The following is a 23,564-nucleotide window of genomic DNA, read 5'->3' as shown; positions in this document are numbered from 1 at the left end:
CCCCTGCTACAAAGAGTTTTTTTTACCCTCTGAAGACCTCCAGAAGTCTTTTTATTATCTATCACTCCTTTCGTGCTCTGACTTCCCTCCTTGCCTTGCTCAGATTCCTTGGTCCATGACTATAAGCACTGCCTTTCATAATCTCAACTCTCCTGCCCCTCTGTCACTTCATTGGTAAGATCCAACCTTGGTTAATCGCAACTCTGCTTCCTCCACTCCGGCTCCAAAGCCGGGCGTTAAACTTAAAATACCTGTTTTCCTGGCTCTCATTCTCAATTGATGGTCTTACTCTGTATTTCAGCCTGTTAAAGTAAATGATCCATCTTTGTTCCTAAAGCTCACACTTCACTTCTGCACTAAATTTTAGTCCCTTTGACTGTTCAGGGTCTTCTGAAATTCTCTCTTCTCTTCATTGCATTGTCTGTCTTCCCCTCTATACTGGATTATTCCCATCAGCATACATGCCTGCTGTGATACCGCTCTTTTTTTTTTTTGTGAGGAAGATCAGTCCTGAGCTAACATCCCATGCCAATCTCCCTCTTCTTTTTGCTGAGGAAGATTGGCCCTGGGCTAACATCCGCGCCCATCATCCTCTACTTTATATGAGATGCTGCCACAGCATGGCCTGACAAGCGGTGCATCAGTGCATGCCCGGGATCAGAACCTGCGAACCCTGGGCCACTGAAGCCAAGCGCGTGAACTTAACCGCTGTGCTACCGGGCCCGCCACTGTGATACCTCTCTTTAACCAACCAAAAAACGCTCTTTTAGAGTATAGGTTGTCAAATCCAATGATCAATTCTCAATCTTTGTTTTATTTGACTCCACAATAGCTTTTTACACAATTGACTAGTGCTTCCTTTAAATTTTTTTCTCCTTTGACTCTTGAATACTGCTCTTCCAATATTTCAGTTTCCTTTGCAGTATCCTCTTCCTCTTCCTACTGCTAAATAGTAGGATGCCTCAGAGCTCAGTCCTAGAACTTCTCTCTTTTTATACTCACATTTCAGGTGATCTCATCCAGTCCTGTGTCTTTAAATAACATCGATATTTTTATCTTTAGCCCAGAGCTAAGCCTTGTACACTAGACTTGTATATCTAGCCTCTTATTCAGTATCTCCACTTGGATTAAGTATCTGAAAGTTAACATGTCAAAAACAGAGTTTCTAATTTTATTGCTCTCCCCATCTTCTTTGTTCACTGTACCATTCGCTGAGATGCTTGGAATCTCTTGGAATCATCTTCTATTCTTTTTTCCTTTGCTCCAAATTTAATCTAATAGCAAATCCTATTGGCTCTATGTTCAGGATATATTTATGATCTGACCATTTCTCACCGCTTCTACAACTACGAATTCAAATTTTTCAGTTTGTTGCCTGAATTACAGCAGTAGACATCTAACTGGTCTCTCTGCCTTCATTCTTTCCTCTCACCAGTCTATTCTTCAGCCACCAGCCAGAGTCATCCTTACAGAATGTCAGTTCATGTCAGTACCTTGTTTTTGACCCTTCCAATCTGATTTATAATAAAATCCTAAATCCTTATTTATCATAGCCCCACAGGCCCTGTATGATCTAGCCCTAGGCAATATCTGCAATCCCATTTCCTCCTGCTCCCTTGCTTATTCTACTCCAGCTATCCTGGCCTTGTTCCTGTTCCTCAGACAAGCACGTGGCCCTCTCAGAGCCTTTATCTTGTTGTTCCCTTTGCCTGGAACATTCTTTCTCCAGATATTCTCCTGGTTCATTCCCTCACTTCCTTCAGATTTCTGCTCATCTGTTGCCTTCTCAGAGACTTTCTCAGATTCTTATCTAAGGTAGCAGGACACTCCTTCACTCCACACTCCGACACTCCTTCACCCCAAACTTCACTCTATTTTCTTACGTTTTTTAAAATTTTTCCTTATAGCACTTAATACCACCTGATTCTGTATTATTGTAAATTTTTTATCTGTCTAAATTCTCCCTTAGACCTTCTGTGAAGCATATATCACACTTTATCTAGTGTTATACTGATCCTGTAGCTGATGATTCTCTTATTTACCCCTCTGGAAAGAAATACACAAGAGGAGGTAAGGCAGGGAGAGAAGAGGAGAATAACCATTCGATTTCCTTATAACTCGGATCACCATATAACTCATCAACAAAACTGTAGTACTTTTTATTTTTTTTTTGGTGAGGAAGATTGGCCCTGAGCTAACATCTGTTGCCAGTCTTCCTCTTCTTGCTAAGGAAGATTGGCCCTGAGCTAACATCTGTGCCTATCTTCCTCTATTTTGTATATGGAACGCTGCCACAGTATGGCTTGATGAGTGGTGGGTAGGTCCACGCTTAGGGTCTGAACCTGCGAACCCCAGACCGCCAAAGCGCCTGAACTTAACCACTACGCTACTGGACCATCCCCAGAACTGGAGTACTTTTGATGGAAAGAGGAAACTATTTAACAATTAAAGTGGGACAACAGACGTAAATAGACTTCCCAGGTAAACAGAGGCATATGCTACGTCATTTATAACCATTTTTCTTCTGGCTATTCCCACCAGGCAATAGGTCTAAATATTTATACCAAGATATCTCCACCTTGGACCATACTGGATTGGCCTTCTTACCTATACATGTTTCATACATGTGGCCTCATGTCTTAATAATAGTTGTGTTTTGAAATGATAGATCAAATATATATATTTTTCTTTATCTCCAAGGAATGAAATTGCTTATATTCAGCAGTATAATGCCTTTGTATTTAACTAGAATATAGAGAATAAGTAGACAATCCTCTTAAACTACTTTGGAAATGCTGACTCTGATAGTAGGATAGTTTCCAAGAGAATGAGTAGAAATAGTCTCCTTTGGGTATTGACTAAACAGGTAATCAAAGTTGGATAAATACTCGGTCATACTAGCTGTGAGATGCTGCCTCTTGGCAGAGTTTAATTTTCTGTTCTAAAGGCCACTAATTTTGTAAGATTAATACCATGACTCAGATTTGGAAATTAATTATTATTTGCCTTTTTACGCAAAGAATATTGTGGAATTTTTTATGGGGAACCTGTATGTACCTACTCAGAAATATGTTTAAACGATGTTTAAGACTCAGTCATTTGTACAGTAGAACACTTGAGAAAAGCATAGAGGTGAAGATTAAACAAAAAGTAATTGTTTACAATGGGTATATAAGCTTTAAAACAGTACTGATTGACCATACAATCCAGCAGTCACATTTGGTATTTACCCAAATGAGTCGAAAACTTACATCCACGTGAAAACCTGCACACAGGTTTTTATTCATAATTGTCAAAACTTGAAAGCCAACTTGTCTTTCAGTAGGTGAATGGGTAAATAAACTGTGGTACATCCAGACAATAGAATCTTATTCAATGCTAAAAAGAAATGAAAAGATGTGGAGGAACCTTAAATGAATATTATTAAGTGAAAGAAGCCAAACTGAGAAGGCTACATACTGTATGCTTCCAACTATTACGTTCTGGAAAATGCAAAACTATGGAGACAGTGAAAAGATTAGTGATTGCCAAGGATTAGAGAAGACAGAGGGGTGAATAGGTAGAGCACATAGGCTTTTTAGGGTAGTGAAACTATTCTATATGGTATTATAATGGTAGATAACATGTCATTATAAATTTGTTAAAACCGTAGCATGTACAACACCAAGAGTGAACCCTAATGTAAACTATGAACCTTGGGTAATAATGATGTGTCAGTGTAGGTTCATCGATGTACAAAATGTACAATTCTGGTGAAGAATGTTGAAAATGGGGAGGCTAGGCATGCGTCGGGTTGGAGGTTAAATGGGAACTCTGTACTTGCTGCTCAATTTTGCTGTGAACCTAAAACTGCTCTAAAAAATAGTCTATTAAAAAAACAAAATTGATATCCTAATATCGATTAGATTGGCTGTTGTTTGAAGAACTAAATAAGTGAAATTTGTTATATAAGCTCTTTATAAATAGGAAGTATGTTGCATTCATCTTTGTAGCTTCTGTATAGTGTCATGATTGTTAGATGGCCGTTTTGTCAAGGACAAATAGGTAAAAAGAAAGAAATTTCACAAGCCTCAATGTATACATTTTTAATATATTCAAAGAAGTTTTAAAGTTAACCTTTAAAATAATATATTAATAAAATGCTGAAAAATGCTCATGGAGTCAGGATAGGAGGTTCACCCTACACAACATTTTTGCCCTTTGTTCATTTTTAAGCAGTTTGTTTCATGAGAGTTGTACTTCTTACCTCTTATCACCACTGTATTTCAGTAATCAGCTGGGTAATGATTTGTTTAATATCAGCTGCTAAACCATAAGCTTCACAAGAGCTGGTAGTACAGGATGCATGTTTTCTTGTTTTGTATCCCCAGAGCCTAGCATTGTGAATGCTCTTGATAAATATTTGTTGAATGAATAAATAAATATTCTCTATGTGTTTATTTTTATTTAATCTAATGATGGCTACAAGTAAGTTGGTAGCTTCTAAATATGGTTTGGCCACTGTAAATTTCCTAAGCCATTTTTCTATAGGACTATGGCTTAAAAATTAGCAAGTCTATATTAGAGGATTTTGTAAAATCATGTATATTTCAAAAGTAATTCAAAGCCCTCTGTGAAAAAATTGAGGCATACGTATTCTTACACATGTGAAGAACTTAAATTCTTATCATTAAAATTTGATTTAGTATCATTTTCTTTAAAGATCTTTTACTGTGTTATTCTTTATACTTCCTGGTACTGTTATTTAGATAACATTTTCAGTCCTCCATTTTTATATCAAAATTTAGAATTTTGATAAAGGTAAAAATAGTTGTTCAGACCATGTGGAGAACAGTAGCTTGCAATTATCACCTTATTTAACAAACTGTAAGTAAACCAACTGATGTGATAATTTTACAGGCGTATGCAAATCAATCAACAAAGACTGGACCTGTTTTGTGCAAGTGTAAACCAACTGCCTATGACATCTGGAAGCACTGGAATTTTTGGAGAAGCCTAAACACAACTTCTTCTGCCCCTAGATACATTTGTTTAAAAGACTTCTCTCCTTCACCTCATTAACAGGAATCCTGCCTATTCATTCTTCATCCTTTAGTAAACCCCACTTTGGTCCCATTTCTGAACAATATTTTCAGTATTTGTGAAATCTAAACTGTGAGTATTGACTCAGCCAGCTCTGGAGTGTGAAGAAATTATTGTTATGACAAAATGGGACCAATTGATTGCCTTACAAAATTTTCGTTGGTTCTGAGAAAAATAACTGGAGATTATGATCTGGGATTTGAATCAAAACAGATCCCAGCCTCATTTTTCTGTGTTTAACTCGGACTAATCTTGGTAGAGCCATGTACTGTATCAAAGAGTTATAAATTAAAAAAAAATCAGTTTGAAAGTATTTTGAAAGAGGAAAAACAAACAAGATGCATACCAATCTTAGGAATTAATTGCTGCAGCTATGCCAAATGCCATAGCAGGATTTGGGGGGCGGACGGGGACAAAAAAAAAACACAAACAAAAATCATGTCATTTTAACCACTTTTTCCAAACTGAAAGGCTACATACAGTATAGAGCCTAAATTTGTTCAGTTATAACAACACAGCTTTCTTACGTAGGACTTTTATTGTAAAAATATTTTAAAGAACTCTAGGTGAAACTTGCAATTTCCATAAGTATTTCTTGTTTGTTTTTTTAATTTTCACTTCCATGGTTTTTGGGGAGGAGTTACTTTTTTTTTTTTTATTGATGTCTTAATAGTTTATAACATTGTGAAATTTTGGTTGTACATTTTTGTTTGTCGATTACCATATACATGTCTCCCTTCACCCCTTGTGCCCACCCCCTGCCCCTGGTAACCACAATACAGTTTTCTGTGTCCATATGTTGGTTTATATTCCACATGTGAGTGAGATCATATGGTGTTTGTCTTTTTCTTTCTGGCTTATTTCACTTAGCATAATACCGAGGAGTTACTTATTTTTATTGTCATAGGTTAAGCATTGCAACAGAATTAAACCAACTACAGTTAATAAAAACTAGGCTAGTGTCTTGAAATCGTTTTCTGTTTTCTTCATCAACCTAATCAGCCTTTTTTCTTTTTTTAAAATCACCTAAAGCAGGAATCAGCACACTACAGCCTGTAGGCCAGATCCAGCCTGCCTCTTGTTTTTGTAAATAAGGTTGTATTGGAATACACTCGTGCCTACTTATGTATTGCCTGTGGCTACTTTCAAGCTGCTACCGCACAGTTGGTTAGTTGCAACAGAAACTGCATGGCCCATCGAGTCTAAAATATTTATTACCTGCCCCTTCCCAGAAAAAGTTTGCTAATCCTTGACCTAAGAATTGAAGTATTCTATTTCTTTTCTGGGATATTATATATTGTCTTGGCAGTAAAATGTAGTAGTAACAATAAAGACAAAACTCCTTATGAACTGTTTTAAAAAGATAGTGTAGTATGCCGGTTGAGCATATGTTTAGAGGATGATGGCCTGGGTTTACATCTCTATTCTGCCATTTACTTGGACAAATTACCTAAGTTTTGCTGATCCTCTTTGCTCCACCTGTAGAAAATAGGGATGAAAATGTTATCTGCATCAAGATTTAGTGAGAATTAAATGAGACTGTGCATGTGAAGCCTTTATATAATACCTGACATCAGTGAGGTACCTATCATCATCATCTTTTTCATCACCACTCCTACTACCACCACCAGCATCATCATCGGTTCCACAAAATATTCTGGCCTTTTAAGTGAGGAATCTAGAGATATGGAGAAGCAACCTAATTACAAAATGATAAAGAATTATGTTTTAACCAGAGGATTGGTAATCTTGACAGTCTAGCCAGGAAAAGAGAAACCATAGCAATTATTTTAACAGAGAGAATGTAATATGGAGGTTGGTTAAAAAGGAGTTGGAGAACTGAAAAGGAAAAATGGGACTGCCAAGGTAAAACACAGGAAGCGACTACCACTTGGATGGGGACCTAGGGACCAAGTTAAGGTTAATAAAACCTAGAAGTTTGGAGGCAAGTAACCACAGGTTTTAAATATGAGCTGTCAGTGAGATTTACTTCCTAATATTGTTTAAAAAGGAAAGAGATGAAAATCTTTTCAGCAAATGTACTTGAGCAAGACATGTTTATTTTCAAATAGGACATTATTAGGCAATTAGCTATTGCTGGATAGAAAACAACACGAAACTGGCAATTTTTTGGCATTTTTATGTTTGAAACTTCTGTTCTAAGGTTGTCAAATGGTAGAACATCTTGAACACCTTCTAATTGGTAGTGGCTGCCCAGTCACACAGAAGGAATCTTTTAGCAATGTTTGCCATGTATATAGCATGAAAGGGGATTGGGGGAGGGATGGATGTACACAATCTATTCCCTGAGTCATTTTATCATTTTAGAGTGCTGATGAAATCAGTCTCTTTTGGTAGTCACATGGTTTCATTCATCCAACAGATATATATTAAATACTTCCTATGTGCTAGGTATTATTCTAGGCACAGGGGATACAGGAGTGAATAGAACAAGAATCCCTACTCTTTTTTTTTTTTTTCTTTTCTTTTGTGAGGAGATCAGCCCTGTGCTAACATCTGCCAATTCTCCTCTTTTTTTACTGAGGAAGACTGGCCCTGGGCTAACATCCGTGCCCATCTTCCTCCACTTTATATGGGATGCTGCCATAGCATGGCTTGCCAAGCGGTGCATTGGTGCGCGCCAGGGATCCGAACTGGCAAACCCCGGGCCACCGCGGTGGGGTGGAGCGCACGCACTTAACTGCTTGCACCAGCCACCGGGCTGGCTCCCAAGAAGCCCTACTCTTACAGAGCTTATACTAAAGGGGGAGAAGACTGATAATAAACATAATTAAAATATGTAGTATGCTGGAAAAAAAGTAAAAAGAGGAGACAATAGGAAATGTAGGTATTTGTGAGTGTGTTGGCGGGAGGTTGATAGGATAACCAGGAGGGGCTTCAAGTAGAAGATGGTATTTGGGTAAAGACATGAAAGTTATAGAATTGAGCCATGTGGATATCTGGGGCGAGAACCTCTAGGCAGAGAAATAGTAATAAAAGACTGAGGCCAGAGCATGTTTAGGATATTTGGGGAACAACAGGGAGGTCAGTATGGCTAAAACACTAGGTGGGAGGAGATGATTTCAGAAAGGTAACAGGGGCCCTAATCATTAGAAACTGGTAGAAGAATGGATAGAATAGGGTAAATGTGGTTATGAGGAAGCATTAAGGGCCCATTTTAGGTTAGTAATGAAGTCCATGGTTGTGCCTGTTTCTCTAGCAACATTCTGATAAAATCAGGTAAAAAAAGCACATTGCAGGGGCCGGCCCAGTGGCATAGTGGTTACGCTTGTGCGCTCCACTTTGGCGGCCCCAGGTTCGTGGGTTCAGATTTTGGGCGTGGACCTGCACACTGCTTGTCAAGCCAGGCTATGGCGGGCGTTGCACATGTAAAGTAGAGGAAGGTGGGCACAGATGTTAGCCAGGGCCAATCTTCCTCAGCAAAAAGAGGACTGCCCACAGATGTTAGCTCAGGGCTAATCTTCCTCACCAAAAAAACAAAACAAAACAAAACATTGTAGTTGGTAGTTTCCTAACTATTTGTTAATTATGTAACCATATCTTTAAATCCAAGTTTTAGGTCTCTGTTTACTTTAAATTTTTAGTGGTTGTTATCTCCTACTTCTTCCAATAAAAAAGGACCAGCCGAATGCTGATAGACTATCATCTTTTCGTAATGAGGGATGATAAACCTTAACTAAATATGTCTCATGAGTCTTGCAAGCAGAAATAGATTCATGAACTAGGTGATCTATGTGAACTAACAAATTTGCACCCATTTTTCTATAATAGGATTGTTCATCACTAGATCTGTTTTCCTATCTCCCCTTTGTTATTTTAAAACTAAAAATTTGTATTTTAATATCCTTAGTGATTTGTTTAAAAATCTAGTTTTATTGATGTTTGCTTCTGAGATAATTATGACATGGCTGTCGCATGCAGCTGGTTCAAATAACATGTTTTTGATTTTCACCAGTTTATCTTGAAGGTACCTGTTTGCAGTAACTGAGGCAAAAAGAGCATTTGAATCAAATAAGAATCAGATTTAAGCAATGAAAAATACCTTTATTATGAAGGTACTGGGCCCCTGTTGAGTGCAGTGATTCCCAAGCAGAGTTTTCATAAATCTATTGTGCTGTATTTTATCCTTCTATAAACATGCAAAAGGCTTGCAGTTTTTTCCTGATTTCTCCTTCCCTCATAGATTCTTTGACATTTGATCAGAGAAATATGTCTCATTGCAGCATAGTAGATCTTGAAACAGAGGAACTTGGATTAAGAATATTAATTGTCATAAAAAACAAAATAAGGTCCTTATTGACCAACTGTGGCATGAGGGTAATTACTTTTCCTTAATGTCTAAGATATTGATAACAAAAGCTTTACTAATTCGTATATTTCATTTTTTCTTAATATGGAGTAAATTTATTTAGACCTTATTGAATATTTGTGTATATTCTGAGTTCAGTTTACCCCCATTCATGTAACATGTTAATGTAATATAAACAATTATTAATTACCTGGTAGTATGGTTTCAGTTATCTTCATAGTTTCATCTTATGCTATTAAAATCATTTTAATAAGTAATTTAGTGAGAAAAAATTTAAAAATGTATTCCGATAGTCTTGCAAATCTTTTATGCTTGAGCCTAACTATGATATAAAAGACAATTTTTAGCAGCCATTGTGGGTATTATTCTTTTTTTTTTTTTTGGTGAGGAAGATTAGCCCTGAGCTAACATCTGTTGCCAGTCCTCCTCTTTTTTTTTTTTTTTTTTTTTTTGTGAGGAGATCAGCCCTGAGCTAACATCCGCCAATTCTCCTCCTTTTTTGCTGAGGAAGACGGCCCTGGGCTAACATCTGTGCCTATCTTCCTCCACTTTATATGGGACGCCGCCACAGCATGGCTTACCAAGCAGTGCGTCGGTGCGCGCCCGGGATCCGAACCAGCGAACCCCGGGCCGCCGCAGCGGAGCGCGCACACTTAACCGCTTGCGCCACCGGGCCGGCCCCGCCAGTCCTCCTCTTTTTGCTGAGAAAGATTGGCCCTGGGTGAACATCCGTGCCCATCTTCCTCTACTTTATATGTGGGACACCTGCCACAGTGTGGCTTGATAAGCAGTGTGTAGGTCCGTGCCTGGGATCTGAACCTGTGAACCCCAGGCCGCCAAAGCAGAGTGTGCACACTTAACCACTATGCCACTTGGCCCCATGGGTGTTATTTTTAATAGTCCTTCCTCACTCCCGACTTCCCATCAGTCACCAGATACATCAGTTCTACATTCAAAATCTATCTTGATTTGACTACTCATGTCTACTTTCACCATCACCATCACCATCACCGATCACCTCTTAGATTACCACAGCAGCTTCTTAATTGTCCCTTCTGTCTCTTCCTGTATCAGTCAGGGTATGAATATGAATCAATCAAGATTCATATGCACATATAAAAACCACTTGAGCTTTATTTTAAGCAGAAAGGGATTTAATAAAGGTAGGCACATTCAATGTACATTTTTTCCATTTATTGTTGAATGAATGGAAGTGGAAGAGGGTGGTACATAGTCATAAATGTAGATTTGCAGTACATGTGTTGCACATGGCTGTACCTAATGAGGCTTCAGATCACTTTTATGAAAATCGGTTGCATTTTAGAAGCTGATTTCATAATTTTAAGATTTTACATTAAATGTAAAATGTAAAGCTGTGAAGAAAATTAGTAAGAATCTCAAAATGAATCAGTTTAAAAATTTTTCAAAAAGCTGTGAATACTGAGATTAAAAAAGTACTTTTAAAGTATCTACAAAGCAATTGTTTTACAGGAATTTACAATTTTCTGCAGTGTTCTTTGAGACAGTGTTAATATTATAGCCTCTGTTGTCATGGAAACAAGTCTCTAAAGGCAGCCTCAGAGGCTAATGATTCCATGGTGTTGCTGTGGATAGAAACAACTGAGACTGTTGTTAGTCACATGGACAAGATTAAAAAAAAAAAAACTCTTTCGAGCTGATCTTATTGAGTGATACAAATGGAGCAGGAAAAGGATAATGGCATAATAGTCACTATTGTCTAATGAAGTATATATATAAGATTTTTCAAGTTTAAAATGCTTACGCTGAATTCCTCCTTTTCTGTAATAACCCAAATATAATGGTTACTGTATATTGCTGCCTCATTATTTATGTTAGAATCTTAAGTTTGACATTTTCCAATTTAGAATCTTCTTATATAGCTCCCCAGAATTTTACCATGCTCTCAATCATGTGCTCAAAATATCCTCTTATCTCTTCATTTTGCTCTATTATCAGCTCTAACATCTATGCTGTTCCTCATCATTCAACCTTCATTTGATTACCTGTTATTTGTGTAGGGCTGTATTTTTGTTTCGTATGAACTAAATGAATTATTTTGTTGTTCTGTAATTCTTTGTTACCTGAGTGGATTATCAGCTGTGGCTGGGAAATTGTGTGTGTTGATATGCCATTTGTTGTTGAAGACTTTCTCAACAGTATTTGCCTTTGTTAAGGAAGAGGCAGCGGCATATGTTCTTTTTCCAAGTACTTGCTCAGTGCCCTATAGAGAGTGGGGTGGATTAAGATGATATAAGTTGTTTTAGGATTTTTAAAAAATTGTATTCAGATCCTTATCTAAAGGAGATAGATTTAGAAGAGTCTCAGAGCCAAGGTTACAGTGAGGTTTAAATGTAGTATTAAAGGATTTATAGTTTATCATAAAGGGTTTTGGAGAGCAGTGCCCAGTGGAGGAGATTTGGGGGCTTGGCCTTGAAATTTGACATAAGTATGTAGCTTTCCCTTATTTTTATGTTGAAGTGGATTATTAATCAGCTAATATCTGACCCTATTAAAGAGGCATAAGGAAACTTTGGAGGTGATAGATATGTTGGTTACCTTGATTGTGGTGATGGTTTCACGGGTGTATGTATATGTCCAAATTCATCAAATTATTTATGTTATATATGTGCAGGCTTTTGTATATCAGTTATACCTCAATAATCTGTTTTAAGAAATAAAACTGACGTTACAAGAAATAATGATAAACTTATAGACTTTTTTGTCTTTGATACTTTCAATGACTACAGCCAGTTATTTTGTAGTGTATCACTCAGTTTGGGTTTGTATGATGTTTAGTGATTAGATTCAAGTTATGCATCTTTGATAGGAATATCGCAGAAGTGTTGAATTCTTCTTACATCCTATCAAGTCGCATATGATTTCGATTTGTCCCTTTCCTGACGATGTTAACCTTGATCAGCATAGTATCTGCTGGATTCTTTACTGTAATTAATAAATGTTTTTAGGGGAGATACTTGTGTGTGTGTGTCCCATCCAAACTTTCATCTACTGGAATGAAATGTAAGGTTCATTTAGCAGCAGTTTATGTTAAACAGCACTTGCTGTTAAAATGCAAGTTTTAATATCCGTTGATGTTTCTTGAATGAATTATTAGTGTGGTGGTTGCCAAATGATTTTGTGATTCCATCATCCCTTCTAAATTTTTTAGTTGGCGTATTACTATAAGGAAATGCTTTCTCTTCTCTCTCTCCATTTGTTCTTGTAATTATTTATATCAGTATGGACTCTCGGAATCCTGTTTTATTCAGTGGGTTTTATGCCATTGTTACCATTATTTATTTTGAGTCTCAAATTGTTCCCAATCTGACCGATGAGAGCCCTTCAAGCTGACTTCCGTGTCCTTTGTAATGCCCTCATTATCCTTTGAGCGCTTCCTTAGTTTCTAGCACAGCAGGATGTTCTAGGCTCATATTGTGCTTAGCTCTAGCACTGAAATCGACTGTTTCTTCAAAGACTCCTGTTTTGTTTTTTTATTAGAAAATGAATATTTAGAAACCATGATCTGAGTGCTAAATATGTTCATGCTGTTGGGGTGTTAACTGCTCTCAGGTCTTCTCTGTGGACAGAGCTAGGGACATGTAAACACATACACACATTTATGCCTGTATTTCTGTATCTGTCTAGATATATTAAAAACCATGCATTCATACCAATACCTCCAATTGTAGTCTAAAACCATAGGTTTCATGCTAATTTTCTCCCTTTTCATATTTGTAACTCCCGTCTCCGACCAGAGGAACCTTGCTCCCATTATCCTTTATATATTTATTGATTGGGTCAAAATTCCCTGCATATAAGCAGTCGCCTGTCACATTGCTGCTCTAAATGGACACCCTCCTCACTCTGCTCAGGCTCCAAGAGATCCCCCTCTTACTCCACTGAGGCCCCTACACTTCATGCGGGAAAACTGCTACCGCCACATAGATACTCTCTTCGTCGCACTTGGGTTCCAACAAAACATATAAGGCTGCTGCCACCACTCTGCCCATATGGACACCCTCCTTTTTCTGCTTGGGCTTTGCTGCCACCCCTCCACTCGCTGCATACAGATGCTCTCCACACCCTGCTTGTCTTCAACAGCCTGTTGAAGTCTTTACCTACACCAAGAAGTCTTTACCTACCCAAAGAAATCTTTACCTACCCAAAGAAATCTTTACCTACACCAAGGCCATGACAATATTCTATAATTATTATCTTCTAGAAACCTAACTTTTGTACTTCCCTCAATTATGTCAGCAAACCATCTGGAATTAATTTTAAGTATGCTGTTAGGTAGAGATGAGGATTCATTTCATTTTCTGTATGTATACCCAGTTGATGCAGCAGTATTTCTTTTAAAACTATCTTTTTCTCATGCTTTGTCATAAATCAGGAGCCATAACCTCTGGGTTCTCAAACATTTTTAAAAAATCTTGTAAGTATTCCACTGAAAATTGGTTAGCATTTAATTTATTCATTTTAAGCTCAAATATGGAATTTGAATTTTTTTTTCTTTAGGAACAATATGTAAACGGTGACTGAAGTCCCAAGCCACGCCCACAGAGACTTTGTTCATAATGTCCTTTTTTTTATTGTGGTAAAATATACATGACATAAAATTTACCATTTTAACCATTTTTAAGTATACAATTAATTCAGTGCCATTAAGTACATTCACAGTGTTGTACAACCATTGCCATTGTCCATCTTCAGATCTTTTTTATCATCCCAAACTGGGAACTGGTTTAGACTGGAAATGAGAGGAAGGAAGGGAGAGATCTAATGGCTTAGATAGCTTAGAACAATTAATGTGAAATGCATTTTCAGTTTATTTTCTAGACAATGAGGTGGTAAAAGATCATAATAATTGTTTTTCTCTTAATATGAACAGATCTCCCATCCCTCACCCTGCATTATAACATCATTCCATATTCATTGTTAACAATTGGAAAAGTAGAATTCGAAATAAAGAGGTAGGGGGGAAAAGCTGCTCGTAATCCTGCCCCCAGAGGTTAACTTTTCGAACATTTCTTTCCATTTTTTTAACACAAATTTCATCATCCCTTTTTTACTAAATGTCATGTCAGGTACTGTTCTTACAGATGATTTTTAATTATTGTATAATATTTAATCTTATTTAATTACTATTAATTTACTTAATGATTCCAACACCTTTGGATATTTAGAATATTGCACATTTTCCCAAGTCTAAACAATGCTCAAGAGCATATATTAAGAGTATTTAAATATTTCCTTTTTAAATTATTCCCCTAGGGTAGATTTCCAGAATTACTAAGTCAAAGAGTTTAGACATTTTTAAGGCTATAGATAATTACTGCTAAATTGGTTTTTATAAAGTTCATATGAATTTATAGATCCAGCAGCAGTATCAGAGGACCTATTTCCATGCGTTAAAATTTTTGAGTTTTTTTATTGTTGTAAAAGAGATATAACATAAAATTCACCAGTTTAACTGTACAGTTCTGTGGCATTAATTACATTCCCAATATTGTGCAACCATCACTATTTCCAAAACCTTTTCATCCTCTCAGACAAACTTTGTAACCATAACTCCCATGCTCCTTTCTCCCTAGCCCCAGTAACTTCTAATCTACTTTTATCTCTGTGAATTTACCTGTTCTAAATATTTCATGTAAGTGGAATCATGCAGTATTGTCCTTTTGTGTCTGGTTAACTTCACTTAGCATAATGTTTTCAGGATTTATCCATGTTGTAGCATGTATCAGAATTTTATTCCTTTTTATGGCTTGATAATATCCGTTGTGTGTTGTATACATATATATATACACATATGTATGTATACACAGACCACATTTTGTTTATCCATTCATCTATTGATGGACTCTTGGGTTGTTGCCACCTTTTGGCTGTTATGAATGAAGTATCGTTGAACATTGGCATAAAGTATCCAAGGTCCTGTTTTCAGTTCTTTTGAGTCTGTACTTAGGACTAGAATTGCTGGGTCATATGGTAATCCTATCGTTAGTTTTTTGAGGACCCACCAAACTTTTCTACAGTGGCTACACCTTTTTCCATTCACACTAGCAGTTTTTGAGGGTTCCAGTTTCTGTACGTCCACGCCAACACTTGTTACTTTCTCTTTTTGTTTTCCCTTTTTTATTACAGCTTTCTAGTAGATGTGAAGTGATATATCATTGTAAATTTGATTTGCAGTTCCCTCATGAATAATGATGTTGAGTTTCTTCTCATATATTTCATGGTTATTTGTATATCTTTTTTGGAGAAATATCTATTCAAGTCCTTTGCCCATTTTTTTTTTTTATGAGGAAGATCAGCCCTGAGCTAACATCCATGCCAATCCTCCTCTTTTTGCTGAGGAAGACTGGCCCTGAGCTAACATCCATGCCGAGCTTCCTCCACTTTATGTGGGACACTGCCACAGCATGGCCCGACAAGCAGTGCATCGGTGCGCACCCAGGATCCGAACCCGGGCTGCCAGCAGCAGTACACTTAACCGCTACATCATGGGGCCGCCCTCGTTGCCCATTTTTTAATTGGCTTTTTGTTACTGAGTTGTAGGAGTTATTTATATATTCTGGGTATTAAGCCTTCATCAGATAGATGATTTGCAAAGATTTTCTTCCGTTCTATGGGTTGTCTTTTCACTTTCTTGATAATGCCCTTTAGTGCACAAGAGGTTTTAATTCTGATGAAGTCCATTTTTATGCTTTTGATTGTCATATTTAAGAATCCATTGTCAAATCCAAGGTCATGAAGATTTATCTCTGTTTTTTTCTAAGAGTTTTATGGTTTAGCATTTATATTTAGGTCGTTGATTAATTTCCAGTTAGTTTTTGTGTATGATGTGAGGTAGTGATTTAACTTCATTCTTTTGCATGGGGATATCCAGTTGTCCCAGCACGATTATTGAAGAGACTCCATACGTTTTTGATAAATCTTGATTGACTGATTTGATAGACAAAAAAGGTCAACGTTGTAATTTCATGTTGTATTTCTTTATCAGTGAGGAAAAGCATGGTTTCAAGTTTAGCAATTTGTTCTTCTTATTTTAAGTCTCTTTTAATGCACATTGTCATCTTATGGTTTTAATTTTAATGTTTTCGTTACATGTAAAATATGTCATTGGTGTAGCAAATATTTATGAAGTAATCCAGCTTATAGGGATTGGGACTTCTTACAAAACACCTTTTCTATGTTCCAGTTACACCTTTCTAAAAATAATTGAGTCAAGCCAGATAGAGTAATTGAGTTGTAAGTATCAAAATTTCTTAGTTTAAATTTTGTCACTAGAGTTCCCACTTCTTTTTTCATTTTTTCCAGAATATATCTGATGCATAATAGATACTCAATGAATGTTAGTTGAATTAATGGCTAACAAGAAGTTGAATTAATGGCTTTACAGGCAGATTTAAGGCAGGTTATTACAATTCATGATCATAGAGGTTAAGAGCACAGATTATTTAAAATGATATAATTCAATTTTGAAGTCCTTTAAATCTTTTGTCTGTGGATTTGTAAGCCCCAGTTACCTACCTGATGGGCTAATAAAATTACTTTTGATCCTTTGAATGCAAGGAGGAAAGTAGTCAAATATTCTAAATGCTAGAAAAATATTTTGTAGTCTATGAAGCAAGTGTCTTGTTTCCTAGAGGAAGAATATTGGAAGTCATTATCTTCTGTTATTTTCATTTAGACATCTGAAGAGTAGTCACTCATTTTAACTACAGAGTCATTAAAATTATTATTGGTAGTATAATTATTTCTAAAATAATTTCTGGAGAGCATTTTCTCATTTAAATTGAAGTAATGTATTAATATTTTACCTACTTCTCAATTATTTTGGAAAACTATAATTTATCTTGATGACAAAACTTTCTGTTGTGTGTTTTCCTTTTATTTTGGTATTTTTTCTGATTTTTTGTCGTTGATGATTTTTAGCCAACAGAAGCTGTACCTCCCTCTTCTCCCACTGTCCCTGTGATCCCTGTCCTGCCAGTCCCTGCTGAGAATACTGTCATCCTACCCACCATACCACAGGTTTTTATTAGTTTCTTTTTTCTTTATAAAAATTTCATTTGCTTTTAATGTTTCATTTGTATTTTTTTCAAACTGTTTTAACTATTTATTTGTTCGATTTGATTATTCACTTTGGGCTTCAATCAATATTTTTAGGGAATTAAATATTTGGGATTTAATGTAAAATGGGTTCAATATTTGCCATTGTATTCGGTTGTGTGGGAAATAGGACACCTTCTAAACTTAATAATATTGAACCTCCTTAGATTTTTCATGCTTTTGTACTTATAAATCTGTTTGAAATATTTTTAAATATTTTTGCTTCAGAAAATTTTATTTTCTAAACATAATAAAAATCATTGTCCTCTTGATCCTGTACTGATGTGTCATTTTATATAGGATTTTGTTTCCAAATATGTATTTATCTTCTTTGGGAATATTCATCTTTCTGTCATTTGCTTAGATAACATATTTCACATTTGTTATTTAAAAATAATAGCTGATGTATATAAAGTATATGGGAATTCTTTGTGCTATCTTTGCAACTTTTCTGTAAATCTAAAACTATTCTAAAATAAAAGTTTATTTTATTATTATTTTTTTTGTGTGAGGAAGACCAGCCCTGAGCTAACATCTGCCACTCCTCCTCTTTTTGCTGAGGAAGACTGGCCCTGGGCTAACATCCGTGCCACCTTCCTCCACTCTATACGGGACGCCGCCACAGCATGGCTTGACAAGCAGTGCGTCGGTGCGCGCCCAGAATCCAAACCGGCGAACCCCAGGCCGCCGCAGCGGAGCGCACACACTCAACCGCTTGCGCCACCGGGCCGGCCCCTAAAAGTTTATTTTTGAAAAGTTAGTGTGTAATAGTCAAAAAATAAAATGATATTGTAGCCAAATGTCAGAGAATCTGAACATTTTTAGCTTTCAGAGCTTTAGTAGTTCCTAGGGATGGCTTATTAAGACATTAACTGCCCTACTAACAGAGTTATCCGAAGTCAAAATAATAGTAGTGTTATTAAGTATAATAATAATGATCTTTGGAGTGAAAGATCGCAATCTCATTTAAAGTGTAAACAAGTGCATCTTTAGGTATTTTTACTATTGTTGATCTCTAGCGTAAAAATCTAGGTAAAAATAGTATGTTTGGGGCCGGCCCTGTGGCTTAGTGGTTAAGTGGGCGCGCTCCACTGCTGGCGACCCGGGTTCGGATCCCGGGCTCGCGCCGGCACGCTGCTTCTCTGGCCATGCTGGGGCCGCGTCCCACATGCAGCGGCTGGAGGGATGTGCAGCTGTGACACACAACTGTCTACTGGGGCTTTGGGGGGAAAAAATAAATAAAATAAAATCTTTAAAAAAAAAAAATAGTATGTTTGCTCTGTAAATGCAGTTTCAAAATAAGTCTTCCCATTGAGAAAAAATGGGATATCAACTATGATTACTCACATCCCAGTGTCCTTCTCCTCTCTCCAAAAATGAAAATCAATAGGAACATCATACAAAATAGGATTCTAGGGGAAATAACAGGTATTACACCAAGACGTCAATCTGTGTTATTATGCTAGTACTTCTATATAGTCTTTGACCCTTTATGAAAATCATTAAAAGTTAAATCATTGTAAAGCCACCAAGAATTGAATAAATCCAGATGGATATTTTCTCTATATTGCAGAGAAGAAATTGAACTTACAAATAAAATATAATGCTAAGTAATCAGCCTAAGAGTTATTGTAATATTGTGATAATGTAACATCTTTCCAAGTATCTAGTCTTTAGTAGTACTATACACACACACACACACGTTTTTTTTTTTGGTAGTGAGGAAGACTGACCCTAAGCTAACATCTGTTGCCAATGTTCCTCTTTTTGCTTGAGGAAGATTGTCCTGAGCTAACATCTGTGCCAGTCTTCCTCTATTTTGTATGTGGGACATCTCCACAGCGTGGCTTGATGAGCGGTGTGTATGTCCGCGCCCGGGAAACGAACCCGCGAACCCTGGGCTGCTGAAGTGGAGCGCGCGAACTAAACCACTATGCCACATGGCTGGGCTCTACAATACTTTTTTTTTTTTTTTTTTGTGAGGAGATCAGCCCTGAGCTAACATCCGCCAATCCTCCTCTTTTTTTTGCTGAGGAAGACGGCCCTGGGCTAACATCGGTGCCCATCTTCCTCCACTTTATATGGGACGCCGCCACAGCATGGCTTACCAAGCAGTGTGTCGGTGCGCGCCCGGGATCCGAACCAGCGAACCCCGGGCCGCCGCAGTGGAGCGTGCGCACTTAACCGCTTGCGCCACCGGGCCGGCCCCTACAATACTTTTTTTAAAGTAGGAGATTTGAAAGTTTATTTTACTCTTGTCACTTCAATTCATCTTTTGATGTTAAAATAGTTTTCTAGAATCCTTTGAAATTTTGTAGTAGTTTCTGTTCTTATATTCAATAGGGAGCCTATCCTTTCCTTTTTAGAGTTCTCTGATCTATTTCCAGGTATCCCTAACTCAGCATCACACTACACTTGGAAATTGTTGAGACATTGCATAGCCTTGTAGTTGTAAGTAAAGGTTGCAGAGTCAGATTGATCTGGTTTGGAATTCCAGTCCTACCACTTACTAGCTGTGTAACTCTGAGCAGTGTGACTTAACCACACTGAGCTTCTGTTTACTCGTGTGTAACACTGAAGATAATAGTAGTACTACCTTGAGATGTTTTACAGTGATTGAAAGAATAATAATGCATGTGCAGCTGGCATATGATCTTGACTATTCATATTATTAGTGTTATTTCATGTTTGTTTGAGACAGTAAACCAAGAAACAAGTTAAAAAAACAAATGAGGATGTGTCCACAGAGAAAGGCTTATTTATTCCATGTAACCTCATTTTACACTACCTGCACTACAAAAGTTCGTGTAGGGTAGTTTAATAATTTATGTTGTACTATGTGAGAAGCCTATGGGTGTGCCTCATTTTCCAGAATAAGTAAGTATGTTCCTGATTAATCAAGTATAACATGTACATTATAAAATTAATATAACTGATCAAAATGTTTGTCCCCAAATAAATTTTGAAATCCATACTTAATATATAACCCAGTTTTAACATTTTAAATGGATATAATTTTTCTTTTAAAGATCTACTACTTTACATTTTAGATACATCAAGATGTAATAGAAATAGAAGCAAAAGACACAAGATTCAGAGTCTAGTCCTGCCCTTGTGACTCAAACAAGTTAGATAACCTCTGAATTTTATACTCCCTTCATTTATTAAAACCGGGGATAACGCCTTTCTTCCTACTTCAAAATGAGTTTGGCAAATTAGACACAGAGATAGCTAGGTAGATAATTTTTTTGAAATATTCTATTTAATTATCTGTAGAACTTTTATACTTTTCAGACTTCTTTTATGTTAATCGTGTTATTTAAATTTTATGAAAGCCTTCTACAGTAGGAATTATTATGCCTATTATACAGACTGGTACAGAGAAAGATATATTGAATGATTGCTTGAAGTTGCAGAAAGAGCATGGACTTTATAGTGAGACCTGACTCCACCACTTCCTGGCCTCACCCCCTTCTGGCTGTGTGTTGGTGGGGAAATTACTCAGTTTCTCCACATAGAAACTGAACAAATAGATGAATCAACAACAGATGGTAGTTCTTGCTACTGGAGATGTAATCATATAATCTCTATGATAGTGGCCTATTAAACATACAGGCTTATTTCCACCCCAGAGTAAATACTCAGCTTTAAAACCAGATGCTTTAGACCTCTATTTCTACCAATTGTGAGGAGCTATCATGTAATTAAGGTATTGTTGAAAATAGCTAATTTTGTGTGTCTGTAAAAGTCTTTGTTCATACTCAGATAGGTATTTTGGAGAGATTGGTTTTCGTCCAGTTTTTGTTATTATTTCAATCATGTAGATACTAAGATGAATTTAACATTGTCCTTGTCCTAGTAGTATCTGTGCAAGAGACAAGTTAACAGATCTCTCTCACATGACATGAGAGTGGTTACATTAGAGATATATCCAATGCAGAGCATCCTATTGCTTCTGGACTGTTCAAGTTTCACAAAACATCTGAGTGTTGAGTCTTAAATGATTTGTCCTTAGTATAATCTAAAGCGTGACTTGATATATTTTTGTTTTACTGGTAATCTTAAATAGAATAGCATACTTTGGATTACCTTGATGAGCCTTTTTTAACCACACACTAATATCTGACTGCAGTGTCCTTATTCTGTTTGTGTTTTGGGTTTTTTTGATTTCGTGTTTCTTTATTTGTTTTTGTATTATTTTCAGATCATTTCATACTTGCAGGAAGTTGTGAAATTAGTACAAATAAATATCATATACCTTTACACACATCCCCTACTTGTTAATATTTTTGCTTACCACATCTGCTGTATCATTTCTCTTTCTGTATAATTGAGTATGATATTATTATTTTTTGGGGAACCATTTAAAGGAAGTTTCACTCACGTCCTTTTTACCCCTAAATACAGTCACGCATCGCTTAATGACAGAAATGTATTCTGAGAAATGCATTGTTTAGGTGATTTTGTCATTGTGCGAACATCAAAGTGTACTTAAACCTAGATGGTATAGCCTGCTACACACCTAGGCGATATGGTACTAATCTTATGGGGCCATCATCGTATAAGCAGTTCATCATTGACCAAAATGTCGTTATGCAGCATGTGACTGTACTAATATTTTGTAAAACTAAATATTTTTTTCCTAAGAACAAAAATACTACCATAATACAATGATCTAAATCAGAAAATTAACATTAATATAATACTATTATCTGATCCACAGACCTTAGTTATATTTTGCCAATTGCCCCAATAATGTTCTTTATAGGAAAAATAAAAACAGGTCCTTTGGTCAGTCCAAGACCACACATTGCAGTTAGTTTTCATGACGCTTTAGTCTCCTTTAATCTGGAGTAGCTCCACAGTGTATCTTTCATGAGTATGACATTTTATGAGAGAACAGGCGAGTTATTTTGTAAATATCTTTCAATTTGTATTTGTTTGATGCATTTTCCTAATATGAGGTCATATATTTTTTCCAAATTTTTTATTGTGGTGAAATATGCATAATGTAAAAGTTACCACCTTAACCATTTTTAAGTTTACAGTTCAGTGGTATTAAGTACATTCATATTGTTGTGTAGCGATCACCATCATCCATCTGCAGAACTCTTTTCATCTTGCAAAACTGAAACTCTAAACAGTTCCCTCTCCCCATACGCTGGCAACCACCATTCTATTTTCTGTCTCTATGATTTTTACTCCTCTAAGAACCTCATATAAGTGGAATAATACAGTATTTGTCTTTTTGTGGCTAGTTTATTTCACGTAGCATAATGTCCTTAAGGTTAACGCATGATGTATCATATGTAGCATCAGAATTTCCTTTCTTTTGAAGGTTAAATAATATCCCCTTTTATGTGTATACCACATTTTGCTTATCCATTCATCCGTCAGTGGACCCTTGGGTTGCTTCCACATTTTAGCTATTGTGAGTAATGCTGCTATGAACATGGGTGTACAAATACCTCTTCGAGATCCTGCTTTCAATTTTTTTGAGTATATACCCCAAAATGGAATTATTGCATCATATAGTAATTTTCTTTTTAATTTTTGGGGGAACCACCATACTGTTTTCCACAGTGGGTGTATCGTTGTATATTCCCACCATCAGTGCACAATGGTTCCAATTTCTCCACATCCTCGCCAACACTTGTTATATTCTGTTTTCATGATAGTAGCAAGCCTGATGGGTGTGAGGTGGTATCTCATTGTAGTTTTGATTTGCAGTCAATGATTAGTGATTTTGAGCATCTTTTCGTGTGCTTATTGACAATTTGTATATCTTCTGTGGAGAAATGTCTATTGAAGAAGTCCTTTACCCATTTTTGAATGGGCTTGCTTGTTTTTTGTTGTTGAATTTTAGGAGTTCTCACTATATTCTGGATATTAATTCCTTATCAGATATATGATTTGCAAATATTTTCTCCCATTCTGCAGGCTGCCTTTTTACTCTGTGGATAGTGTCTTTGGATGCACAAAATTTTTACTTTTCAGAGAGTCCAAATTGTCT

At 36.5% G+C, this 23,564-nt stretch overlaps 1 protein-coding gene across 10 annotated transcripts in view; it reads left to right on the top strand.

Moving 5' to 3' along the window:
• The window catches only part of DLG1 (discs large MAGUK scaffold protein 1), a 289,399-nt gene that overhangs the window by 137,674 nt on the left and 128,161 nt on the right, over positions 1-23,564 (top strand). For 7 of the 10 annotated variants that reach the window (XM_058556076.1, XM_058556073.1, XM_058556074.1 and 4 more), the window contains exon 6: positions 17,375-17,473. The exons of the other annotated variants lie outside the window; for them this stretch is intronic. In XM_058556076.1, coding sequence (XP_058412059.1) covers positions 17,375-17,473 — 99 coding nt within the window. The remainder of the gene's footprint in view (positions 1-17,374; positions 17,474-23,564) is intronic. 10 annotated transcript variants of the gene reach the window in all.

Source organism: Diceros bicornis, chromosome 15 (genome assembly GCF_020826845.1).
Source record: "Diceros bicornis minor isolate mBicDic1 chromosome 15, mDicBic1.mat.cur, whole genome shotgun sequence".
NCBI classification, from domain to species: Eukaryota; Metazoa; Chordata; class Mammalia; order Perissodactyla; family Rhinocerotidae; genus Diceros; species Diceros bicornis.
This window is presented reverse-complemented; position numbering and strand designations above follow the sequence as displayed.